The sequence below is a fragment of the Gymnogyps californianus genome, chromosome 4, assembly GCF_018139145.2.
Source record: "Gymnogyps californianus isolate 813 chromosome 4, ASM1813914v2, whole genome shotgun sequence".
Taxonomy (NCBI): domain Eukaryota; kingdom Metazoa; phylum Chordata; class Aves; order Accipitriformes; family Cathartidae; genus Gymnogyps; species Gymnogyps californianus.
In genome coordinates, this window is record NC_059474.1 from 57,973,341 (window position 1) to 57,996,252 (window position 22,912).

Consider the following 22,912-nt stretch of genomic DNA (forward strand, 5'->3'; position numbering starts at 1 on the left):
AAATAATCTGACCATAAATTACCAAACACTTACTTGCATTACCCTTTGAAAGTGAAGTTGAGCATGTTAACTTTGAGAACAATGACAAACCATCTTTGTAATTCACAAATTCAAGCTCTAGAAAATTTTTGGTGGTATGCTTAGTAAAATGACTCACTGCACTGTGACAGAGCAGATAAGGTAAATGGTTAGAGCTCTAATTTCCAGTATTCAGCCCCTATGTGCAACTGATTCATTAGAATTAGAAAACTTGATGAAACTCTGAAGTTAATAGAACAAAGAACTCCGCTGCATTTATTTTTTTTTAATATAATTCATATATTAAGGAATGTATGCTACACTTGATGCATGACTTCAGGAAAGATTAACTGCAAGTAACTACCAAACAGCTGTATAGCCTGTTTTCCAGTATGTATGAAATGATAGACAGTCCATAATGTCATGTCTTCAGTTTCGGCACTAACATAATAGAAGATTTCCTGCTGATTTTACATCAGCTTGTGGTTCAGGTGCAAAGGACTTAGGTTACTGGCAAGCATAAGGAAAATTAATCTAGAAACCAGAAAAGCAGCTTCTTGCATTCCATAAACAGTTTATAAAATTAATTGCAATAGCATACACATCAACTCCGGATGTGTAACCAGCTATGCTATCCTTGACCAATACCGTCAGAATACATGGAAAAAGCCAAATACTTCCCTCCAAAGGTAATTGATATAGACAGATCACATAACCAATAACTGGGAATTCGTCCATCCAAGTTATTTCTGGAAATTTATGGGTCTCACATAAGAACCAAAAAAGTCTGTTTTCATTAAAAAAATAGAAGTAGAGGGAAAATGTCAGTCTTGGAAGAAACTTCATTTGAAGTGAACATAATTTATCTTTTAGCTACTACTGCAAAAGCTGTAAGTTACAGTAGATGAATCACTAACGTCTCTTAAAGCTATGAACATACATACAGGCTATATTTTAGCCCTATACCTCAGGTGTTACAACTTCCTGAAGAAATCCCAATCGGCTCATTAAAAGAAAGATCAGATAGTAGAATAACTTATTTCAGTAAAAACTCTCTCAAGCCAAGAGGAAAAAATAAAGCCAGGAGTTATGCATCTACTCTCAACAGAGCCACAGCCCAAATAGCTGAGGTAGCTGTCACAAACTAAGTAACTTCTCTCAGCATGTCAAAAAACCAAAGTTGCATACCTTAGCAAACTATCTAAAAAGGTCTCAAAAATCTTTCTGGATGCCACAAAACACATGCTAGTATAGAGGGGCATAATGGATGCGCACACAGACCACAATTGTTACTTGAGAAAGTTTTGTTTATAGAATTACGATAAACATAATTTTTTTCCCTTCAAAAAAGGACATCTTGCACCTTGCAATTCTAAGGCTGGAGGATTAAATTGCAACAGAAGTTGTCAGAGAATCTACATAAGTATACTGTATCAAGCAATTCAAAGCAAATTAAAATAGCTACATGCATGCTTTTTCAAAAACAGTCAAGAGGCAGCAGACAGTCTGGACTGCTTCTCATCTGACACCAAGATACACACATTCAAAGAACAGTGTGAGAACTGAATGAAAAAGGAACGAAAAGAGCTTCTGACGCTTCAACTATTTCTGGAACTTTGCACAATAGGAACCTGATGCAAAACTGTGTGAAGGGCTGTAATATATACCACACATGAAAAGCCCTTTACACCGAAATACCTCTCTATTTTAAGAAAAAATGGCCATATTTGCCTAACATTCCTCAACCTACAGTCCTCTGCAACACATACTGTCATACAAGCTTAAGTTCACAAAAAGCTAACACACAGGCACAGGGCATTTTGCATTTAGATTTATCTCTGCCAGACAACATTGTTAGCATCCTGTTTAGGGGTTGCAAGGCTCAAAAGGCTACAGATCCAGTATTACTCCCTTTATAGAAATCTAATTTGGGATGAGTCACAGGAAGTCTATCTGGATAGTACCTTATCAAACACAGCCCACCTGAGATGCCTAATGTTAACCAGGAAGACACATAAACATTTGTTGATTATTTTACTGAGTAATCGTCATCTCTATGCTTGCATGAATATCAAGAGAGATGAAATCTAATGCTTGCTATAAACTTTTCAGAAACTAGAATGAAGATACTTTGGATTTCTCTAAATGTGTTTTATATTTATATATTTGTGTGTTCTGGAAATAACCAGTTAGCCTACAATGCCTTGCTATCCCAAATGGAAATAATGTTTCTCTTCTTCCACTCTTCACATTTTCTGTGTTACATATTCTTTAGGACAAGAGACCACTTCTTTGCTCCAAAGGTAATAGCGATAGACTTTAAAGTTACAGTTAACACTTTTAGCAACAAGTCTGATGGGAATTTTGTTTGTTTGTTTGCTTCTTTAAAGATACAGCTCAACTATTGTATACATCCTAGTATGAAAGCAATTATTCTTGACATCCAGCCTTTGGACTTGGTTTTGACAAAAGCCTTGCTGAAGTGACTATATTAATCCAAATTCAAATCACTTATTAGCACCCTGGCATATGTATCTGACATCCTGTCCGCTTTCTAGTTAATAAATTAATACATTTCTGCATATGAAAAATACACACCAAATTCTGTCCTTTCTAGTGAAAATCGTATTTCATCATCTGGCAGGCATACAATCTTCAAATTAATTCTCAGGAAGATACTTATCCTGTCATAGGGCTGATTTTATTTTTAAAAAGAAAACACAAAACTACTATTACAAGACAGACAGGATTTTATGAGTTATAAAGTATTTCAGTTGTAAGCAAGTTCCTCGTAACTCTTCTAGCTTTTAGAATTGTACAGAAGTAAGTACTCCCTCTTTCAGGCATGTGTTTCATCTGATCAACAATGTCTTTAGGTTAAACTTCAACAGAGTAAAATTTATATAAATCAGTAAAAGTTAAAAAAAGGTCTGGAACTTTGCCACAGATGATACGTGAAATTATGGTCAGTAGATTTGAGTTTAGCTTGACACTTTACCTGACTGGCTTGCTTTCTCGTAGCAAATCTTCCAGACTCTTTTCACAGTGTTCAGCTGCCACAACCAGTCTCTCTAATTGGGAGAGGGGGGGGGAAAAAAAAAGTATAAGAGGACCAGAATCCAAATGAGACAATGGGCATACAGACTTCTCAGTGTACTTGTTTGGCAGATGTTAAAGTATTTTGACATACATTGTATGGAAAATTACACATAATTAAACATTAAAGATGTACAACTTCTGGATATCACCACCATTTTCATTTATGAGATACAGCAAATTATCTTTCCTGTTTCCTCACGCAATCCATCCATCCAGTAACTTCCTAATAAATGTTGAATCCCTCAGCCAATGTCAGTCAGATTTGACTTAAGAATAGAGGTCTCAAAGAAGATAAGCCTCTACAAATTTGCAGAAAGCTGTGGCTGAGTTGATGAGAGAGAGGCTCAAAGTAACACCAGCTTTGAGAAAAGGGACTCAGAGTGAGCACAGGAATTTCAGTCCTGATGGGCCAACTAGCACATCACTAGCTCTAGTACCTCTTGCCCAACAACTAGCTATAGGAGTTGCAGGGGTCCCACATGTTCTGAAGATTGATGGGCTGGCTCTGAATACAGAGGAAAAGAGAAAACAATTGTTGCACTGAAGACGGCAATAATAAAGTAGGAAAAGACAAAGGTGTAAGATGGTACATGGGGTGTGAGATAACTCCTAAAGAAGCTAGGCTTTGCTACTTCCACTACTCGTAGAACAGCTAGTAGAGAATGTTCAGATTCAAAACCAAATCAAACTAAACAATTTCAAACATATTTTTATAAGACTGTTACAGTAAGACAAAGGTGGAAAATACAAGTCATCACCTTAAAGCTGGAATGCTTGTTACTCAACTCTTTTTTTTCTCCTTTTTGAAATCAAAGGACCACTTAAGCTTTCTTTGGAAGAAAAAATTCTGGGATTGCCTTCTACAATGCTAGCAAAGATTTACAAGTAGTTTAATTTTACACACAAAAAAAAAAAGATTTCAGTTTGAATGTTTTTCTGTTACTTCTGTATTCCCCTTTTGAGGGAATGCATACATCTAATTAATTTTTTTTACATTGTTTTCCTAGTCTGCTTTCATATTTCTCCATAAGAGTAGAAACTGACATTTGCAAGAAAAATAACATTAAATCACTATGCATAGGATTGACAAATGAAAAATTCTATCAGTATCAGAATGATAAAGTTTGCCACATTATTTGAAAGTGATTAACTGCTATTCTAACCACTAGGAACAGAACAGTCTCCTGACTTCATTGTTAGACATTTTATTTGCTATCCTTCAAGTTACTTCAATTATCAGAAGATATTTTCTCCTTCATATTTATGCACACTCATAAACCTTCATGTCATTGACTCTTCATTGTCAAAAAGGCCACGTTTTCCTATTTAACCATATCTTTTATTTACTAAATGTTATGTTAGCTGATGTTTCTTAACCTTTCATCCCAAACAGCATTGTAAGAAAATCCCAGTTTCTGTTTCAAGAGGTACTAGCAAAACCAAGATGAAAGTGAATAAACTTTCTAGATCTTGTGACTGCAGAAAATGAAAAATTTCTAAGTTTGAGAGCAAACGAATCACACAAAGGATGCCCCACCCAAGTGTTTGGAGTTGGCAATATGCTAATTTTCTAAAAATCCAAAACATCCTATCATACCGCATTCTAAAGGGAAAAAAAATTACTTGCTCTACTTTATGAGACCCTGTAGCTAATCAAACAAATACATACAATGCACTTTTATATGGGAACGTTGTTGATTTATAAGTTAAAGGTGGCAACCACTTTAATTGTCACAGGTGTTGCAGCCTTTTTGTGGAAATTAAGTTCTGTACTCCTGCTGAGCTTGCAACAGAATAAGATCATCTGGAGCAGGAAAAAAAAAAAAAACACAAAAACCAACTGAAGCCTTATTTGAGCTAACAATAAGTGTGATAACAGTTACTAAACAAAAAAATCTGTACTAGAATAAAGCAATTGTTAGCGGGAGAGATCTTAAAGAGCTAGAATAAAAAAAACCAAACAATAAGGGAAGCTTGCAGCCAAGACACAAGATGACTGAGACAACAAGAACAGCTGCAAATCAAGTTCAAGAAACCTAACCATCACATGAAAATGTTCACAAGATTAGAACAAGGGTGCAGGAGCTCAGCATCAAAAATACATGTATTTCAATGTCCCACACAAAGACATCGCACAGCAATTAAGTACAAGAATTTTACAGTGAGGTATAAAAAGAAGAAAGTTCTTAGCTTTAATCAGTTAGCACTACACATAACAAGAGGACAGACAACTAACCGCTGCCTTGCCTCTGTAGAGAAGAAAGAAAAGCACCAGTACTGCCAGTCACAGCAAAGGCATACAGTCATTTTGAGACTGAAAAACGCCCCTTTCTGGTGCTATAAAGGCAATATTCTGCTCAGTCACCTTTAGATATATTGTCACAAAAATATAATTGTAACCATACATAAAAATTCCTTATTAAACAGATACTCACCATGTTTACCTCTGGTAATGTCAACGTACTGGCAAAGCCTGGGATGGGTGATTGTTTTCAGGATTTGAAATCTCCCCAAAATTTTGATGGAGTTAGGTGTCAGAGGAAGGCCATTACTTCCACAAACATCATGTGGCAGAGCTGAGGCGAAGAAGGTAGAGGCACCCATCTCAGTGTCTTTTAAAGGAAACATCTTTTTCACACAATCTTAAACCCTTCAGAGCAATTCGTGTTCCTTAAAAAGAGAACACAGAGTAAAAATTTATCTGCAAAAGATACAGATTCTTATCACTTAGCTTACTAGTCATTTAGTAAATAATGCAATTAATATGTTTTTTTCTGTTATGGGGGAATGGGACATTTTTGCATAATGAACACAGCAATAATAATAAAGTGCTGCTTTTATAGTAATGTAGTGTTATAAACACTACATTTAAAGATGAAAATACAGCGATAGTTTTAAACACAGATTTAAGAATCAAATAAAACTATTTCCAGGAGCAGATAAATGCTTTAATACAAGCAATCTTCAGATGACTACTGCAATATAGTAGGTTATTTATTCAAAAACCAGTAAAGGCATCAAACAGAAAAAACCTCTTCTAAAATACCAACTTGTATCAGCAGGCCACAAGTCCAGCTTACCACAGCTTTAGTGATAATCCAGCATCTATATATTATAGCATTCCTAATATTTAAAGCTATGAAATAACAGTCTTCTGTCCTACCACCATTTCTTTCCCTACCCATAGGTAAACTACTAGCTCACACACTGACTCAATAACAAATTAAGGAAGTAATCTACGTTAAGTATTTCTGTGAGACAGTCAAGCGAAATAAGTTAGCTTGCAATTTAGTTCCAGGAGCACTTAGTTTCATGAACATTTTTCTCTCCAGCAGAAACAAGCTCTCTCCTCCGAACCATGCATTTCAATTCAGTGCAAGCTAAACATTTTCTCTGCACTTTTCCATAACCAACCATCATGCTATTCAAGAATATGAAAATCTAAACCATGTACAAGTAACAGACACTTCTACAGCCAGCTAGGCCTCAGATAAAACTGCCTGACCTCTTTTTACTAGCAAACTAAGAACTTAATCTGAAGCAACAAGTACCAAAATCCAAAAACTGAATCAAGCCTCTGCTCAGCTCATTTCTGGATTTCCCAGATGGTGACTCGAGACACTACAAGCTGTCATTAGGCAGTATTATCTCTCTGTACACGTTAACTTCCATAGCACATACATACTTGTGTATAAGGATACATATACAGAGATAAAAAGGCCAGGCTTACATGCTCTTAAGGGAGCTCTGGTTTGGAAGTTGTAATGGTGAAGTAGACGGCACTTCCACATAACATGGGACGAGAGGCCACAGAACAACAAAAAAAGCTTCGCTAACGAGCCTATGCAGAAGAGTACCATCCAGCTCACTTCAACTCCACAGACATTACGGCACAGAGTCTGGAGGCATCTGTGTATACAATCAACAGAAATAGTCCCCTGATGTGGAAAGCACATCCAACTCTCGTCAGCTACAGAATAGTAATTATAAGCTCTAAAGAGCAGAAACAGATATGCGGTTGCTCCAGGAAAAGAGGAGGAAAAACCCTCAGGATCTGAAGCCCATAAGAGAAATAATACGAAAAGCTTAAAGTATAAAACCAACACAATTCTTGCAAACCAGATGTGATAATTTTTTATCATCTTAGGGGCTTTATGAAACAAAAACCAAGTAGAACAAGATTATGCAGAGCACTAACGAAGCTAAGTGCTACTTTTTTATTATTCTTTCAGCCAACATTGACCTGCTGCTTTCAGAAAAAGCTATTCTCTCATGAGAAAGTCACAGAGGAGAAAGCGTTAATACTTTAGTGTCTCAAAATTATTTTTTCTCTAAGGGAACAACCTTGTTCCCAGCACAAAATTCCCATTAAAAACCTAAGTTTCTTTTGTGAATCTTAATTGAGAGAGTGACCCCACAACAGGTTGCACAGAAATCCTTATATACCAAACATATTTACTAAGTCTATACAAATGGAAATTATGGAACGTACCTTCTGTTTTAACTAATACAGTCCAATTTAAGATACAAAGCAACTACAAGACTGCTCTCATTTGTGGGGTTTTTTTATTCCATGATGAAACACAGACATGAGATATGTACATTTAAATTCTAATATACATCATCATATTAAATATGAATGCATAGCATTAAGGAATCAAACTTAAAAAAGGAAGAAAATAAATCTGAAACAGTACTGAGCACTGGAGGTTTTATAGTAGTATTTTTGTATTAAAAGTGTTATTCATAAAGATACAATGCTTTCATATCTCATGAATATTTAAATTTTTTTTAAAGTGATTTATTTTAGGATGCCAAAAATGCAATTTACAGTTAGAATATTCCATTGGAAAGACATAAATTGGACTGAGTGCAAGCACAAAGACTTATTGGCATGCAGCAACTTCCAACCGGAAAGCTTTAACTGTGTATTTATAATAAGACCCACATTCCTGTAAAAACATCATGTCTGCCAAATGTTCATTTTTACTGTAGAAAAATAATCTGCTAGATAATACTTCTCTAATACATTGTATCTGCATTCAGCTGACATTTAGAAAGGTATTTTAATAACAAGAACTGTTAAATATCTTCAATTCAACAACCATTTTAAGAGATTAAACTTTCCGTGTGCTCCAGATCACTTTGGCCTTCAAGGATGAATTAGACCACCTGCAATCCTTTCAACTAGACAACTGCAGATTTATCACTCACTTCCTTTGGTTAGGAAGCACACAGACAAAAAGGAAGACATGAGATAAGCAAACAATCTTTCCTGTCAGCCACCTAAAGGAATCAATAAAGACTTTTAAAAGGTATGCGTTAAAACAAGTTCTCTTATTATAGACTTAATTCTGTGGAATCCACTAAAGCAATGAAAAAAATTCTCTCTGATGATGGAAAAGAGCTAGTTCTGTCAATAGCTACTCTCACAATTAAACTCCGATCTCTGTCCTTAACTCCATAAGTTCCATAAATTCCAGGGACTGACTTGAAAAATAAACCAAGTAACCCCAAAACTAAAAACTTAATCCTTCCACCTTTAAAAAGGGCCACAGATTACAGCTTAAGTGAAAAGGGTTTTTTTAACTAAACTATTTCAGTCTAGTCATTTCTCCAGTAACTTACTGACATTTCTAAATTCAAACAGAAGTGTTATACATATTTTAAAAATTCATCTGAAAAAAGATCTTATCTAACTATTTTTACATTGTGACGGTTTTTGGTTTTTTTTTAAATCCACATCAAAATCTGGCACAACTATACAGTGCTATACATCCTCCTCATGTTCAAGGCACACAATTTTATGCCTCAAACTCACCTTTTCTATATAGGGAAGACACATATTGCATTAATTTTATGATTTGGAGGAATGACTTATACCCTGCAGAACTTCCCTATTACTTTGAAATAAAAAAAGGAAGAGAAAAAGAAAGATTTGTTATTTTAAACTGACATCAGAAACAGTTAAGCTAAATTCAATTTTGGGATTGAATTCTGGAAATTCAATTCTGATAATCCAAAACAGTGAGGATGGAAGAGGAAGCGAAGACTTGTCTTACTAGTGTCATCTAAAATTACTGAGTCGTCGTTTCCAAAGCACTGTTTATTCTGTATATGAGAGACAGTCTATCACATCTGCGAAATAGGTCTGGCATAAAGATTAGAAGTCCAGAAGTGGCCTGTTTTGCATCCCACCTCTGAATGACCTTCCCTAGCCCACTACCTCCATCCAAATCTTCCTTAGAAACCTTTACAGTACACAAAAACACTAACCAACATTCTCAGCAAAATCCACCACAAACAGAATATCTTCACAAATTCCTATTTAATATTCAGATTAGCACTATTTTGATAATCTTTCACCTGATAGCTTTTTCCTTACTCAACACTGAGAAATAAAATACAAAAGGTAGCCCCTCATCTACTGAGCAACTTATTTGCTCCTCTGAATACCTACTGCTCTCAGAGAAAAAATATTTTTTTCTTCAGAATTTAGCATTTTCTAGCCATCATTTACAACTTTTTCACTCCAGCAGTGCTAAGGCAATTGAGTCAATGGACACTAAGAACTTTGCTCTTAAAAAAAAAAAAAGAATCAAAACATATAATTTGACTCTCAGAAGCAAATACTGCACATACAAACAGACCAACCTGAATGAATCCATCCTGTGAAACACATCTGTGGTTTCTAAAGCGTCCACATGCAGAAATAAAGAGAACTAGCCATGTGCTAATACTTGTTAGTAATTTGAAATAGCTGGTTATTTAAATACCTCCTGAGTATCCAGGTGTAAATGTCCCTTGCCTAATGAAGGTAGCTTTTCAGAATTAAAACATAATTATAATCAGTACTGCTACTGAATTATTTTTAAAGCAATTGAGAACAATTTCAGGAGAGCAGGTGGCCAGAACATCCTATGCTTACACTGTTTTTCATTAAATCGCAGTATTTTCAACTAAGTAGGCCATTTCATAAGAAGAAATCCTTTCACAGAATATCTTTTCTTCTGCTCTTAAGTCTGAAAACATTCCTGTTGCAACTATAGTAATTACTAATTTGATAAAGTAACTGAAATAAAAGGTACAATTTTAGCTACAGTGTTGCTACTTCACAATAAACAAAAACTGTATGATTTGCCTCCCACTGTCCACCATCACTCAGCTATTCATAAAGTTTATTAAAATGCGTAACAGATATTGAAGAAAAGTTGAATTCAGATTGCTATGGAAGGGAGCACAGAAAATAAATAAGAGTTTGTTAGGACAATCACAATAGTGAGCTGAGACACGTTCACTTCATAATAATAATAAAGAATATTAACTTAGCTTAATTTTTGGAGGGGGTGGGAGGACTGTGGATTAAATTTAGTTCACCTCAAATCTTTTTTTCATCTGCAGTATAAAAATCTACTACAATCACCATAAGATTGCTTAAAAATCTAAATTTAAGCAGTACTGTGTTTAACTAAATGTTTTTGCCTGTGGCATAACATCAAAATGTCCTCTTTTACAAAATTTTCTAACTTCTTTAACATTCATTGAAGTAAGAAGTATTCTACCTATAAATAAAGAATAACTATGGAGTCACGGGCAGATAATTACAGACTACACACACATTAGGCATACTTAAAAAAAAATAAAATTTTTTAACATTGTTATTCTGTCCAACCTAATAAATTCAGTGCAGAAAAGAAACACTTTGCTTCAGATTCCAGCTACACCAATTCAGCAATAGATAGAATAAATAAGCATGCTAAAATTTTCATTATAATATTGTTACTCGAGTTAAACAGAAAATGCAAACCAGATTTTGACAAGGCTCCAATGTCATTACTTTGTCTTCAATGAATACACAAATTTTGGGGAAAAAAAAAAAACAGACAGGTATCACAGTGTTTTTGGCACAGGTAAGTAACAAATATTTGAAGCATTCTTTCATGAAAATGCTAAATAGTAATCCCTTTACCTACCCTTGTAGGGATATCAAAGCATCACTTCACTCAAGTGAAATAGAAGCCATCAGTAAAGATGAAAAAATGCTCTCAGTAGTATTTGGAGAATTTTGTCATACATACATGAAAGCCTCTGTATTCTATGCAGGTATTGTCATAAGAAGAGTTACTAGTGTTGTTTGGAGCATTTACAATGTTACTACATAGATTAAGATGTTGCTGCTTTGAAAGCCAGGCGTGAGAGTTAGTGAGACTTAGGACATCTCAAGTTTCCTATCTGCAGCTAGAACATTCAGCTAGTGGGAAAAAATAACAACACTTGGATAGCATGAAGAAAACATATAACCTAATTTTGATAATGAGGATAGATTTTTAGTCACATCTCTCCATTTTATAAACCTGTTATTTCTTTTACCTGTTTATCTGTGTCTTTTGGTTACAGCCTGTCTCTCTGTTCTGCTACATCAGTGTCCGTACACACCTAAAGATGGGGTTTGTTACCATTTCATTTATACATTATACACGGCTGTTCAGGAACTAAATCTAGTAAAAGAGAAATCAGTTTTAACCAGTTTGCTAAATGACTACTAGAAATGCTGGTAATCCCGAGCAACCCTGGTAACCTCTAAGGCCCTACAAGCACGCTAACCAGAGACCTCCCAGCCCGGAGGCACTACACCCAGGCTGGCGCTCGCAGCCCAAAACGGAGCCCAAAAAGGCGCGAACCGGCGCTGCCTTTCCAACCGGCCCCGCACACCTCACAGCGCTGCGGGGGAGGGAGGGCTCGCCCTGCGCCCCCGCCCCGCCTCGCTCCCGCCACACCCGCCGGGCCGGCCGCTCCCTCAGCTCCTCCGTTACCCAACGGCCACCGGCGGGGGCTGCCTCCGGCGGGGGCCGCCGGCCTGGGCACGGCCTGGCGGGGGAAGGGAAGGGGAGGGCCAGGGCTGGTGCCGGTGCCGCGCTGCTGCTGCTGCCGGGGGTACCTGCGCGAGCGCCGCCGTCCCTGCTGCGCACCCCGCCCCCGAGCGCGGCGTCAGCTCCCTCGCCTGCCCTCGCCGCTCCGTGGCGTCACTCCAGCCCGCCGGCCGCCGGAAGGACCCTGGCATAGAGGCGTGCTGCGCGATGCCTGAGATTTCTTTTTGCTTGGGCCTTTTTTAAAAAAAAAAAAAAAAAAAAAAGAGAGTTTAACACTCTTCCCCCCGTCTCCTTCCCCCCTCCGTGTGTGTGTGTGTATACTCTGCCAGTACTCTGAGAACGACGTGTTGAACGCCTTGGCCGCAAAAACAATGCTCGCTGGGGTAGTGAGGCTTTCCTAGGCGCCTTCTTATAAACCTCAGGCGCTCGCTAGGGCAACCTAGAGGAGGGGGTCCTTTTTCCCTCAGCGGATGAAGGTGTGTGGCGGCGGCTCGGTTCATGTGAGTGCCTCTCGGTGGGGCCTGTGGGGCCCGGCTAAGTCCCAACACGGGGGGGGGGTGGCGGGTGGCTTTGCCCCCTCAGCGCGCCCGTGGGTGGCTTAGTTCGGTCGCCGCTCGGGGGCTGTGTCATGGCGGTCTGATACCCTGGGGCTCCCCCGCGGGCCCGACCGGGCCGAGCTCTCTGGGGTGGGCCAGGCGGGAGCCCGGCAGGGCCCTGTTAGTTTGCTTCGAGCCGCCGGCGCAGGGGGGGGGGGGCGGCGGCGGGAGCGGGGGTTTCCTGCGGGCTGTGTGCTGCGGCGGTGGTCGTAGGGAGGCCGCTGCCGTCCCTCTGAGGGGAATTCCCCTGCAGCGGAGGGGCAGGATGAGTGTCTCGAATTAGAGGAGACGGCGTTATGTTCGTTGTTGTTTAATTTATGTAAGGGATTTAATCATGGGGCTTAATGTGTGCTGTAGCTGTAGGGTGGCATTGCAAATACAGATACCGCATTTTGCGGGGAGGAAGCATGCACGTGAAATGGTTTTTCTGAAATCAGTTGTGTTCCTTTATTCAGCCCACCGACTGAAATGACAGTTTGGAAGTAGCATAGTGGTGGGCTATTGAAGAAAATGCTGTAATAGCCTGGAAGGTACAGGCACGGAGTATTTACTGAGCTTTGCATAGGAATGGCTGTTACTAGTTGAAAAGTAGATGCTTTCTCTGTTTAGGTAGATGGTATATGTGTTCGTTATGCTTTTGCATAGACTTCACTGAGTGAAAAACAGTATAACTAAGTGTTTGGTCCATCCTCAATAGAGATACTTGCAAGATTTAACATACAGCACATAATCTGTACAGGGATGCATGGAATGGATAACATGGATGAGCTTATGATTTGTTGCTTGTTAGGTTACGTTACAAGTCCACAGCTAACCAGCATATGGCAATGTTACTGAAGTACTATATACCTTGAACTAATAAGTAAGTGTTTTTGTGCTGGGTTTAGCAGCTGGCAAAATGAAGAAAATACTACTGCAAAATAAGTAATCCTTGCATTTCCTGTTCTTTATGTTTCTTTAACTCAGATAATTATTTTTTTTAATACAGTCATTGCTTTTCACAAATAGTTTTGCGATTCAGGATGCTTATATGAAATCTGTAGTAAGGTGAGGCAGTAGTGATTAAATATAGCATCCCATTTTTTTATACCCTTATCGTTCACTTGCTATATTATTCTCCAGTTATGTTTAAATAATAATACATTATTTGGCAGACTTGTTGGAAAGTAAGCCCAAAATCTGTAAAATAAAACCGAAGTCCTAAACCTGAATTTTTAATACTGGATATTATTAAAAGGGATAAGGCCTTAGAAATACGTAACAGATAGAACTTTGACAAATCTGATCAAATAGTAAGTAAAGTGGGGTTTTTTTGGTTTTGGTTTTTTTGTTGTTGTTGGGTTGGTTTGGTTGGGGTTTTTTTAGCTAGCTGTCCTGGTTTCAGCTGGGATAGAGTTAATTTTCTTCTTAGTAGCTGGTATAGTGCTGTGTTGTGGATTTAGTGTGAGAATAATGTTGATAACACTGATATTTTAGTTGTTGCTAAGTAGCGCTTATCCTAAGTTAAGGATTTTTCAGTTTCCCATGCTCTGCCAGCAAGCAGGTGTGCAAGTAGCTGAGAGGGAGCATAGCCGGGGCACCTGACCCTAACTAGCCAAAGGGATATTCCATACCATGGAACGTCATGCCCAGTATATAAACAGGGGGGAGCTGGCCGGGAGGAGTGGATCGCTGCTTGGGCATCAGTCAGCAGGTGGTGAGCAATTGCATTGTGCATCACTTGTCTTTTCTTGGGTTTTATTTCTCTCTTTTTTTTTTTGTTATATTCCTTTTCATTGCTATTATTACTATTATATTATTATTATTCTTAGTTAGTAGTGTATTTTATTTTACTTTAGTTATTAAACTGTTCTTAACCCACGAGTTTTACTTTTTTTTTCCCCTCCTCCTCCCCATCCCACTGGGAGGGGGGAGGGGGAAGTGGCTGCCTGGTTCTTAGCTGCTGGCTGGGGTTAGACCACGACACTAGCCTCAAGGATCTTTGCTTGTCAATGCAGCTTCATCATAATATATTCTCTCCACCCTGTCGCAAATTAACAATATATTCTTGTTATGGTAATTATGACTTTAAAGAATTTGAATAAATATATTGGTGAGTTGCTTTGATGTTTTAGCAGCACTGAATCCTGAAGGTGCAAGATGTTGAAGGTGGAGTGATTTAAATCAAAATGATTCTTAAAACTATCTTCAGCAAATTTGGGCTCTGGAATGTCTTTTTCCAGTTGTAAATATGAAGCTTGTGCATATTTTCCATATATTGCTATAGGTATATTTGTTTCTTTTACACCTTTAAATGTAAATAGAGAAGGAAAAAACTTCTCATTCCCCAGACTGAAAGCAGTGGAGAGTCTGGAGAGAATGGTATCAAATGGAAAGGGATATTTACTAAAAAAGGACATTTGTGCAAATCTGAAAATAGTCCATCAGATTGGAAATAATAGGACTCTTGAGTTGCCTAGACCCTTGAAGACTTGATGCTTCTGATGATGAAGCATATGTGAGTGGGAAAACAGTCTGAAAAATAAAAGTTTAATGCAGAAACGTATGATGAAGTTGCTTTGACATCATTATAACTCTAATTTAGTAAGAATTTAACAGTGGCAGGCTAACCTAGGGCCTCTTTATTGAAGGAGGGCCAAACAGCCCATGGATATTTCTTCATCCTTTTGATTTAGGAGACGTTCTCTGTAATGGCTTTTCTCCTAAATGTATTTGACTGAAGTCTGTTTAATACATTATTGTTGTTTCAGTTATATATGTTATCCAAGAAGACTAGCAATGAAGTTAATTGTGTGCCATAATGGGGGGAAGCAAGCAGCCCCCTAGGACTTCTTATGCTTTGCAAAATCCTTTAAATCAATCCATGGCCTTTTCTTAAAATTCTTTCTGACAATCAGTCAAGGGATTCTAGTCTACTAGAGTCTTTGACTTTCTACTGACCTGGAAGTTTCACAATATTATGTTTTCCTGAAAGAGAACTATAAAATGTCATGTGAGTAGTGCTCCATCATGCAAGGCATATTGGTGGCATTCCTCTCTTTTCCTGTTCTTGTTCTTTCTAAAGTTGCCTGATTAATATCCTTGGTAGAATCACATTTTTGAAGAACAGAGTCCTAATTTAGAGAATGTTGAAATATATATCTGTCGTGGTTTAACCCCAGCCGGCAGCTAAGCACCACGCAGCCGCTCGCTCACTGCCCCCCCCCCCCCCCCCCCCCCCGGGATGGGGGAGAGAATCAGGAAAAAAAAAACCCTCGTGACTTGAGATAAAGACAGTTTAATAGGACAGAAAGGAATGAAAAACAATGATAATGATAATAATAATATGACAATAGTAATACTAAAAGAATTAAACTATACAAAGCAAGTGGTGCACAATGCAACTGCTCACCACTCGTTGACTGATGCCCAGTTAGTTCCCGAGCCGCGATCCCCCCTCCCAGCCAGCTCCCCCAATTTATATACTGGGCATGATGTCATATGGTATGGAATAGCTCTTTGGCCAGTTTGGGTCGGCTGTCCTGGCGGTGTCCCCTCCTAGCTTCTTGTGCCCCTCCAGCCTTCTTGCTGGCTGGGCATGAGAAGCTGAAAAATCCTTGACTTAGTATAAACACTACCTAGCAACAACTGAAAACATCAGTGTGTTATCAACATTCTTTTCCTACTAAATCCAAAACACAGCACTATACCAGCTACTAGGAAGAAAATTAACTCTGTCCTAGCCGAAACCAGGACAGTATCTTTAACTATAATGTTTATCACTGAAATTTCATGCTATACGCTTGACACACTGAATTCCTAATTTAAACAACACATCATCACAATAATTTGATTAGTGTTTCCAAATTATCTCTTAATCTTTTGTTTGTTTTTCTTCCATAAACTCCATAGAGACATGGTTGTGACTTTGGGGGGTGGTGGGGGTGGGGGTGGTGGGTGTTTCTTAAATTAGGACTAAAGTAGAAAGTAAAAAACTTTGGTTTTATATTAGTCTGTAGTATATTGAGATACAGTACACTCATTTCCGTTGACATGAAGCTTTAAAAACAGTTTCTGGAAATATTGTAAAAATGCCTCAATATTTCTATACTTTTATTATACAGCACATTTTGTAGTATAGAACTGTGCTAGTATAGTATAGTATACTATACTATAAGATAGTAAGAGATAACATAAGGTAATAATCAGCTGTAGTGATTTGTATGTTTTCTTTCTGAATCAACGGACCACTTCTAAAATTACTGCTCTCTGTAAGTTTACTGATTAGCAGTAGAATCAAATTAGAAAAGTACCAGTTTCTCAGCTTTTTTTTTCTCTCCCTCTCCTCCCCCCCTTAAAGTAGAATAATTAATTTTATGGATGTCACGTTACTCTGTTCATTTCTGGAAAAGGCCTAAGAAACAGTGGAGGTAGCTTGTACATTCTGGAGGACAAGAACTCAAATAATGGCATCAGAATGAAGAGTGAATCTTGAATTGGCAAGGAAAAGAATGTAGTGAGATGCAAAATAGGAGATAAGTTTTATCCAAAACCTGTCTAGACCAAGAACAAAAAGAAAAATTGAGCTCTTGGGTGCCTACGGTTCCCACCTACTTTACAAGTCCCTGTAAGCATACTGGGGAAATATCTATATAATAAAAATAATGTAAAGCAGCTGTCATAAGGATTGATCCAGTGTGCAGGAAGGCAAATCTACTATCAACCGTAATATTTTTGAACTTTTCTGATTATGATTTGATTGCTGTATGTTACAGCCGCCATGTGAATTAATTAATTCATGTTTGTCTCTTCTAAGGGAGTTGTCCTGGTTTCGGCTGGGACAGAGTTAACTTTCTTTTTAGTAGCTGGTACAGTGCTGTGTTTTGGATTTAGTGTGAGAATGATGTTGATAACACTCTGATGTTTTAGCTGTTGCTAAGTAGCGCTTATCTTAAGCCAAGGACTTTTCAGTTTCCCATGCTCTGCCAGCAAGCAGGTGGGCAAGGAGCTGGGAGAGAGCATAGCCAGGGCAGCTGACCTGAACTAGCCAAAGGGGTATTCCATACCATGGAACGTCATGCCCAGTATATAAACAGGGGGGAGCTGGCCGGGAGGCGCGGATCGCGGTTCGGGAACTAACTGGGCATCGGTCAGCGGGTGGTGAGCAATTGCATTGTGCATCACTGGTTTTTTTCTTCCCCCCCCCTTCTTTTGTTGCATTCCTTTTCATTACTATTATTATTATATTTCATTATTACTATTGTTAGTATTATATTTTACTTTAGTTATTAAACTGTTCTTATCTCAACCCACGAGTTTTACTTTTTTTTTTTCCTTTGCTTTCCTCCTCCTCACCCCACTGGGAGGGGGAGGGGGAAGCGGCTGCGTGGTGCTTAGTTGCTGGCTGGGGTTAAACCACGACAGGAGTGTTTCCTAAAACCTAAAGAATGTCAAATGCTAGACAACATGGATAAAACTGAGGGGTCAGCATAGAGGGCAGCTGCTAGGAACATCAGATGTGAGCACAGTAAATAGCATCTCCTGTTTCTTGTAGTGATATGAATTATATGATGTCAGTCTGGCAGAGACCTGCAGAAACCACCTTTTTTTCTCCTCCTAAACAGTTACCTGTATGGTTCTTATTACCGTCACCAAGAAACATTTCCCGTGTTAGATTTCCTGTCATACTGGGGTGAAGGGGAAGTCGATGTTTAGTTTTCATTTCCATGGTTACATTAGTATTAAACAGTAGCGGGGGGGAAAAGTCTCCGATGGCTTTTTTTCCCCTGGTGTGGTGGAAGCCATCCTTACTCATGGTTTCAAAAAGATTTGGATACTTCTCAAAGCAGTCTTCTGCTTTCATTGTTTTGATTTTTTTTTTTTTTTTTTTAAATATAGGGGTTTTTTTTCGTGCTTGGGGGAAAAAGTGCTTTCCTTTAAAAAAAATTCCTTTAAGCAAAAACTGAGAAATGGTTTACTGATTAGGCTTGGTGACCACAGATCAGTAAGTCATCAGTTAAAGTTTTCACAATTTTCTTTTCTCTTGGAGAACAAGAAAATATAGTACTGTCTGTGTTATGACATTAGAGGTCAATTTCTTCAGGCTGAGTGTAAAATTAATACAATGTTGTTTTACTTCACAGGTCATTTATTTATCCTGCTTTCACCTTAGCAAATCTTTGATGTGTTTTATTCTCCCAAATAATCACACTTGAATAAGTGGAAATATCACAATTAGAAGAGTAGGTTTTACTACATGTTTTTTAAAGTTAAATAAAATGCAGGGGTATAAAAGAGGGAAATATTAGTGGTTTTGTAATGCTGGGTGTAATTAAAAGACCTTAGGAGAAGAGTAGCAAAAGATCACAAGTTCATTCTCATCTATTATACCTTAATCACTTCTGACAGATGTTTGCCTAACTGGTTTTTAAAACCTTCCAGTGATGGATATTCCACAACCTCCATAGGCAGCCTATTCAGTCCTTTACTCTTACTTGAAGGTTTTCCAAATGTCTGACTTAAGTCTTCCTTGCTTTTTCCTGTCTGCAGTAGACCTGGTGAACAGTTTAGTCCCATTCTCATACCAACTTCCTTTGCGTTTGAAGAACGAGACCAAATCTCCCATCTAACTTCTCTTCTATAGACTAAACAACTACACTTCTTTCAAGCTTTTTGGTCTTCTTTGAAGTGTCTTTAAAGTTGAGACAGGAAAGGAGAATCGGAAGGATAGCAAATCTCTGTGGCAATTGTGGGGGTCTTGAGTATGCATGAGTGCAATGTGAATATTGCTTGGGAAGCCTCTTAAGCAGCTGAGACAGTTTGTCTATAATAAAATGTGGCTAGTCAGGCCTTTCCTGACTTGCCTCTCCTTTATTTTCTCCTGTCTCCCTCACACTTCTTTCCTAGAGAAATTACAAGTTTGAGCTGATTTTTTTTTTCTTTTTTCTTTTTTTTTTTTTTTTTTTTCCTTTAAACTGGAGGGGAGAGGCATGGCAAGGGAATAGATTCCCAGGTGAGAAGTTGTTCTTCTCTATGATGTTTGTGGTGTGATGTTGTGTTAATGGATTAATTCATTAGTTAGTTGCCTTTATACTTTCTGAGCCATAAAGTCTTCTAATGGTGAAGTCCATAACAAGCATGAAACTTTTTGCAAGCACGTATTTCCCTCCTGAAAATGTAGCCACTGTGGTTCCGGTCAGTTGAATAGATCCGATAGACAGAACAAGGGAAAGCACTTTTTGAGCATAATAAAAATGTGCTAGTTTGCTTGGGTAGCATGACAGCTCCAAATGTTTTGAGATTGTCACCATATTCATTTGAATATTCCTAAACTGTCCAAGCATACATGTTTATATTTGAATAAGGAAAGTTCCTTGCCTAAGTATGCTCTGTGCTTCTGACAAATGCTTATAAATTCAATATGGTTAGAAATTTGTAATCAATTATAACTGTGATTTTAGGCATGGCAATCGCTGGCATTCCTGATGACAAAATTCAATGTGCCAGATCCCTGTCCAGTCTTCTAGGGGACATTTGCTTATGATGCAAGTCATGGCCTGCTCCTGGGTGATACTCTGTAATACCAGGTGATTGACCAACACAAAAAGAAATCAGTTTATAGGATTTTTTCTAAATGCTGGTTTTGACACTCCCCCCCCCCAAGAAACTGTCTTAAAAATGGCATGCCTTTCAGGACTGGCACACGGTGGCTGTTTCAGATCTTAGTGTCCTCTTACTTTCTTATTGCTAGCTTGTAAAATAGTTTGCAATTTCAGTTTTCAATATCATATTTTAAATAACTGGCTGGTTCAAATGGAAAAAGAAGAGGAGCAATTCAATTGCTCGTTTGTTCCTTTGTATGCTATTTATTTTGCTATGGTAATTAATCTACTCAAATAATTCTAATGCTGCTGGTTACAGGCTAACATTGAGCTGCATTAGCAGTAGTGTGTGACCACCAAAGAATTTGTTTCTGGATCATCATGTATATTCTTCCTCTTGAATGTCCTTGGCTCTGTTCCTCTTCTGTTACTCAACAAATCTTATCTCCTACCATGGGATCAGGGCAGGAATGGGGGGATAAAAGTAACTAGGAAAATAAGTCACCATCTGAATAATCTTTTCTTTGAAATCTTGGAGTAGAGCACCTTCCAGTTGTTCACTTGCACAGTTGTGGTTTGTTTTGCTTCATTCTGTTTTGTCAGAATATTGTCAGTTGGTCAGTGGCCTTCTGGTAAGGGTAGGTCACACATTCTGTCCATAGAAACTGAGGAGGGGAGGTTTGTCCAAAAAACCTTTATTGTCCATACGGAGTGTGAACATTATTAATAAAGGTATGAGTTACTTTTAAAGAGATAAGTAAGGGAATCATCTCTGGCTACTGAGATGAAAGATAAGGTTTCACTTAAGTTACAACCTAGAGTCATGATAGTCTGAAATTGATCTATTTTGGTGATTAAATGCATCAATGGGGGTCTGTAACAGCAGCTGTAATCACTTGTTGACACTTGCTGTTTCTAAAGAAAATTACTTTGATACGTTACTGAAATGGGAATTGGATAAATTCCTCTTTGCTGTGTACAATTTTCAGAGAGAAATTCCAGAAAAGAAATACCTTCTACTGACCTAGCTTTTACAATTTTTGTTACATGCCGCAACTTTGTATACAATTCTTAAGTTCTTATGCCACTTTTATATAAATTAACAGCCTAGAAACTGTTCCTTGACTTCAAAAACTGTAGAAAGGGAAGCTTAAACTAGCATTCATATTAGCAAGCAATATATACTGTATTTAACCATCAGCCATTAAAAAATTCATGTAGAAGAACCCATTCTTCTTTCCTCAGAATGCTGGAAAAAACCTGACACAGATTCTGTGCTGGATTAGAGGAAAATTGAATTCCTCTCATAACTGCTTCCCTGGTGTGTTGTCTCATATCCTAATTATCTGAAAGCAGACAGATTCTGAGATGCTTTTTACATTTGAAAGCGGCTGGCAATGCATAAAACATCATCAAAAATTGCCTCGAGTTAGCAAATCTCTTCTTGAGATCATTTGGTACAATCTTTTGGCATAAAACCACCCATTATAGAGGATTTTTATTTCCATTTCCTTCTCATCAGGAGCTTTCCCAACATAACTTCAACTGAGTATGAATTAATAGTTTAAAGATTAGTCTCTGACTTCGGGACCCTGTCTCGGAAATGATCCATGACTATTGGATCTGGTTTCTATCCCAGAGTGTTTCTCAATTACAGTTTAATATACAGCTTTGTAGTGGCATCTTGTTTCAGACTCTGAAGATAAGTGAGCAGATCATTTCAGCAGCCTAGTTGGCCAGGGCAGCTAGGGACTGCTATTCCCACAAGAGTGCACGGGCTTGCACATGGCATGCAAGAGGCACTACGTTTGGCTTGGTAGCAGCTGCTCTGGAGTAAAGGCCGTAAGTTCACATTCCCCAAAAGCTGCTTGGAGGATTTTTCTGTCAGGTACCGTCAGTCTTAATAGCTGACATCAGCCCTCTCAGTGTCCAAGATGAGTGCACTAGGGGTTTGTTTGGTTTGGTGTTTTGGGTTTTTTTGTTTTTTTTTCTTTGCACAGATCTAGTATTAAAAGAGGGGAAAATCATTTTCATCCTAGAAGTTTTAAAAGCTGTGAACCTCAAATGCTTCTCACTACATACAACTACAAAGAAGGTTCTGAAAGGCAGTTACAGGACTGCTTACTTTTTTGGTGCCATTAAAAGATACAATATTGCTGTGCTTTCTCTCGAGCAGTGCTTAAGTATTTATAGAAGATGTGGTCCAGAAGTTTACCTAGACTAACATACTGTTAACTCAATAAACATGTTGCTATTCTGGACTGTGCCCAAAGGACTACTGAGTATACTTTGAAATTGGGTTATCAAGTGCTCATAAAACCAGATATTTAGTAATAGTGGTGTTCCTAACAGTTCTTTTCAGTACCAATGCCTGAATATTTTTGTGATAAGTTATTCATGAATGTATGCAATGTTAAATTAACAGAGGGAAGAAGAAGGTGGAGGCACTGTCCTGTAACCAAAAAACTCTTGATGTTCCCGTCTAGTTTAAAATATAGAAAACAACTCAGGCCAAAAATAGCCCTTTCAAGATTGCCCTCTTTGGTTTTGGAAGGTTGTTTCTGTGTGTCAGCTAGAATAACTACAAGAGTCAAAATTCAAAAAGTGTTTTTTGTTTGCATGGGGTTTACGTTTTATTTGTCAGTCTTGGCAAACTGATTTGGTTTTCAAAATGTGAAATAAGCATATAAAATCTGAGCGGTGGTTCTCCGTTAATAAGAATTAAATCATTCTCATTTTAAAAAGAAAA

General features: G+C 38.1%; 2 protein-coding genes across 5 annotated transcripts in view; one reads left to right on the forward strand and one right to left on the reverse strand.

Moving 5' to 3' along the window:
* Nucleotides 1-12,114, reverse strand: part of TBCK (TBC1 domain containing kinase) — a 113,647-nt gene extending 101,533 nt beyond the window's left edge. Inside the window, exons 1-4 of one of the 2 annotated variants that reach the window (XM_050896232.1) lie at nucleotides 12,056-12,076; nucleotides 11,488-11,553; nucleotides 5,553-5,787; nucleotides 3,017-3,089 (exon numbers count right to left, since the gene is read on the reverse strand). In XM_050896232.1, coding sequence (XP_050752189.1) covers nucleotides 3,017-3,089; nucleotides 5,553-5,745 — 266 coding nt within the window. In that variant the 5' untranslated portion in view covers nucleotides 5,746-5,787; nucleotides 11,488-11,553; nucleotides 12,056-12,076. Of the gene's footprint in view, nucleotides 1-3,016; nucleotides 3,090-5,552; nucleotides 5,788-11,487; nucleotides 11,554-12,055 lie in introns of both variants that reach the window. The other variant, XM_050896233.1, reaches the window with a different exon arrangement.
* A 293-nt stretch (nucleotides 12,115-12,407) lies between these two features.
* The window catches only part of AIMP1 (aminoacyl tRNA synthetase complex interacting multifunctional protein 1), a 42,184-nt gene continuing 31,679 nt past the window's right edge, over nucleotides 12,408-22,912 (forward strand). For 2 of the 3 annotated variants that reach the window (XM_050896470.1, XM_050896471.1), the window contains exon 1: nucleotides 12,463-12,487. In XM_050896470.1, coding sequence (XP_050752427.1) covers nucleotides 12,486-12,487 — 2 coding nt within the window. In that variant the 5' untranslated portion in view covers nucleotides 12,463-12,485. Of the gene's footprint in view, nucleotides 12,488-22,912 lie in introns of all 3 variants that reach the window. The other variant, XM_050896472.1, reaches the window with a different exon arrangement.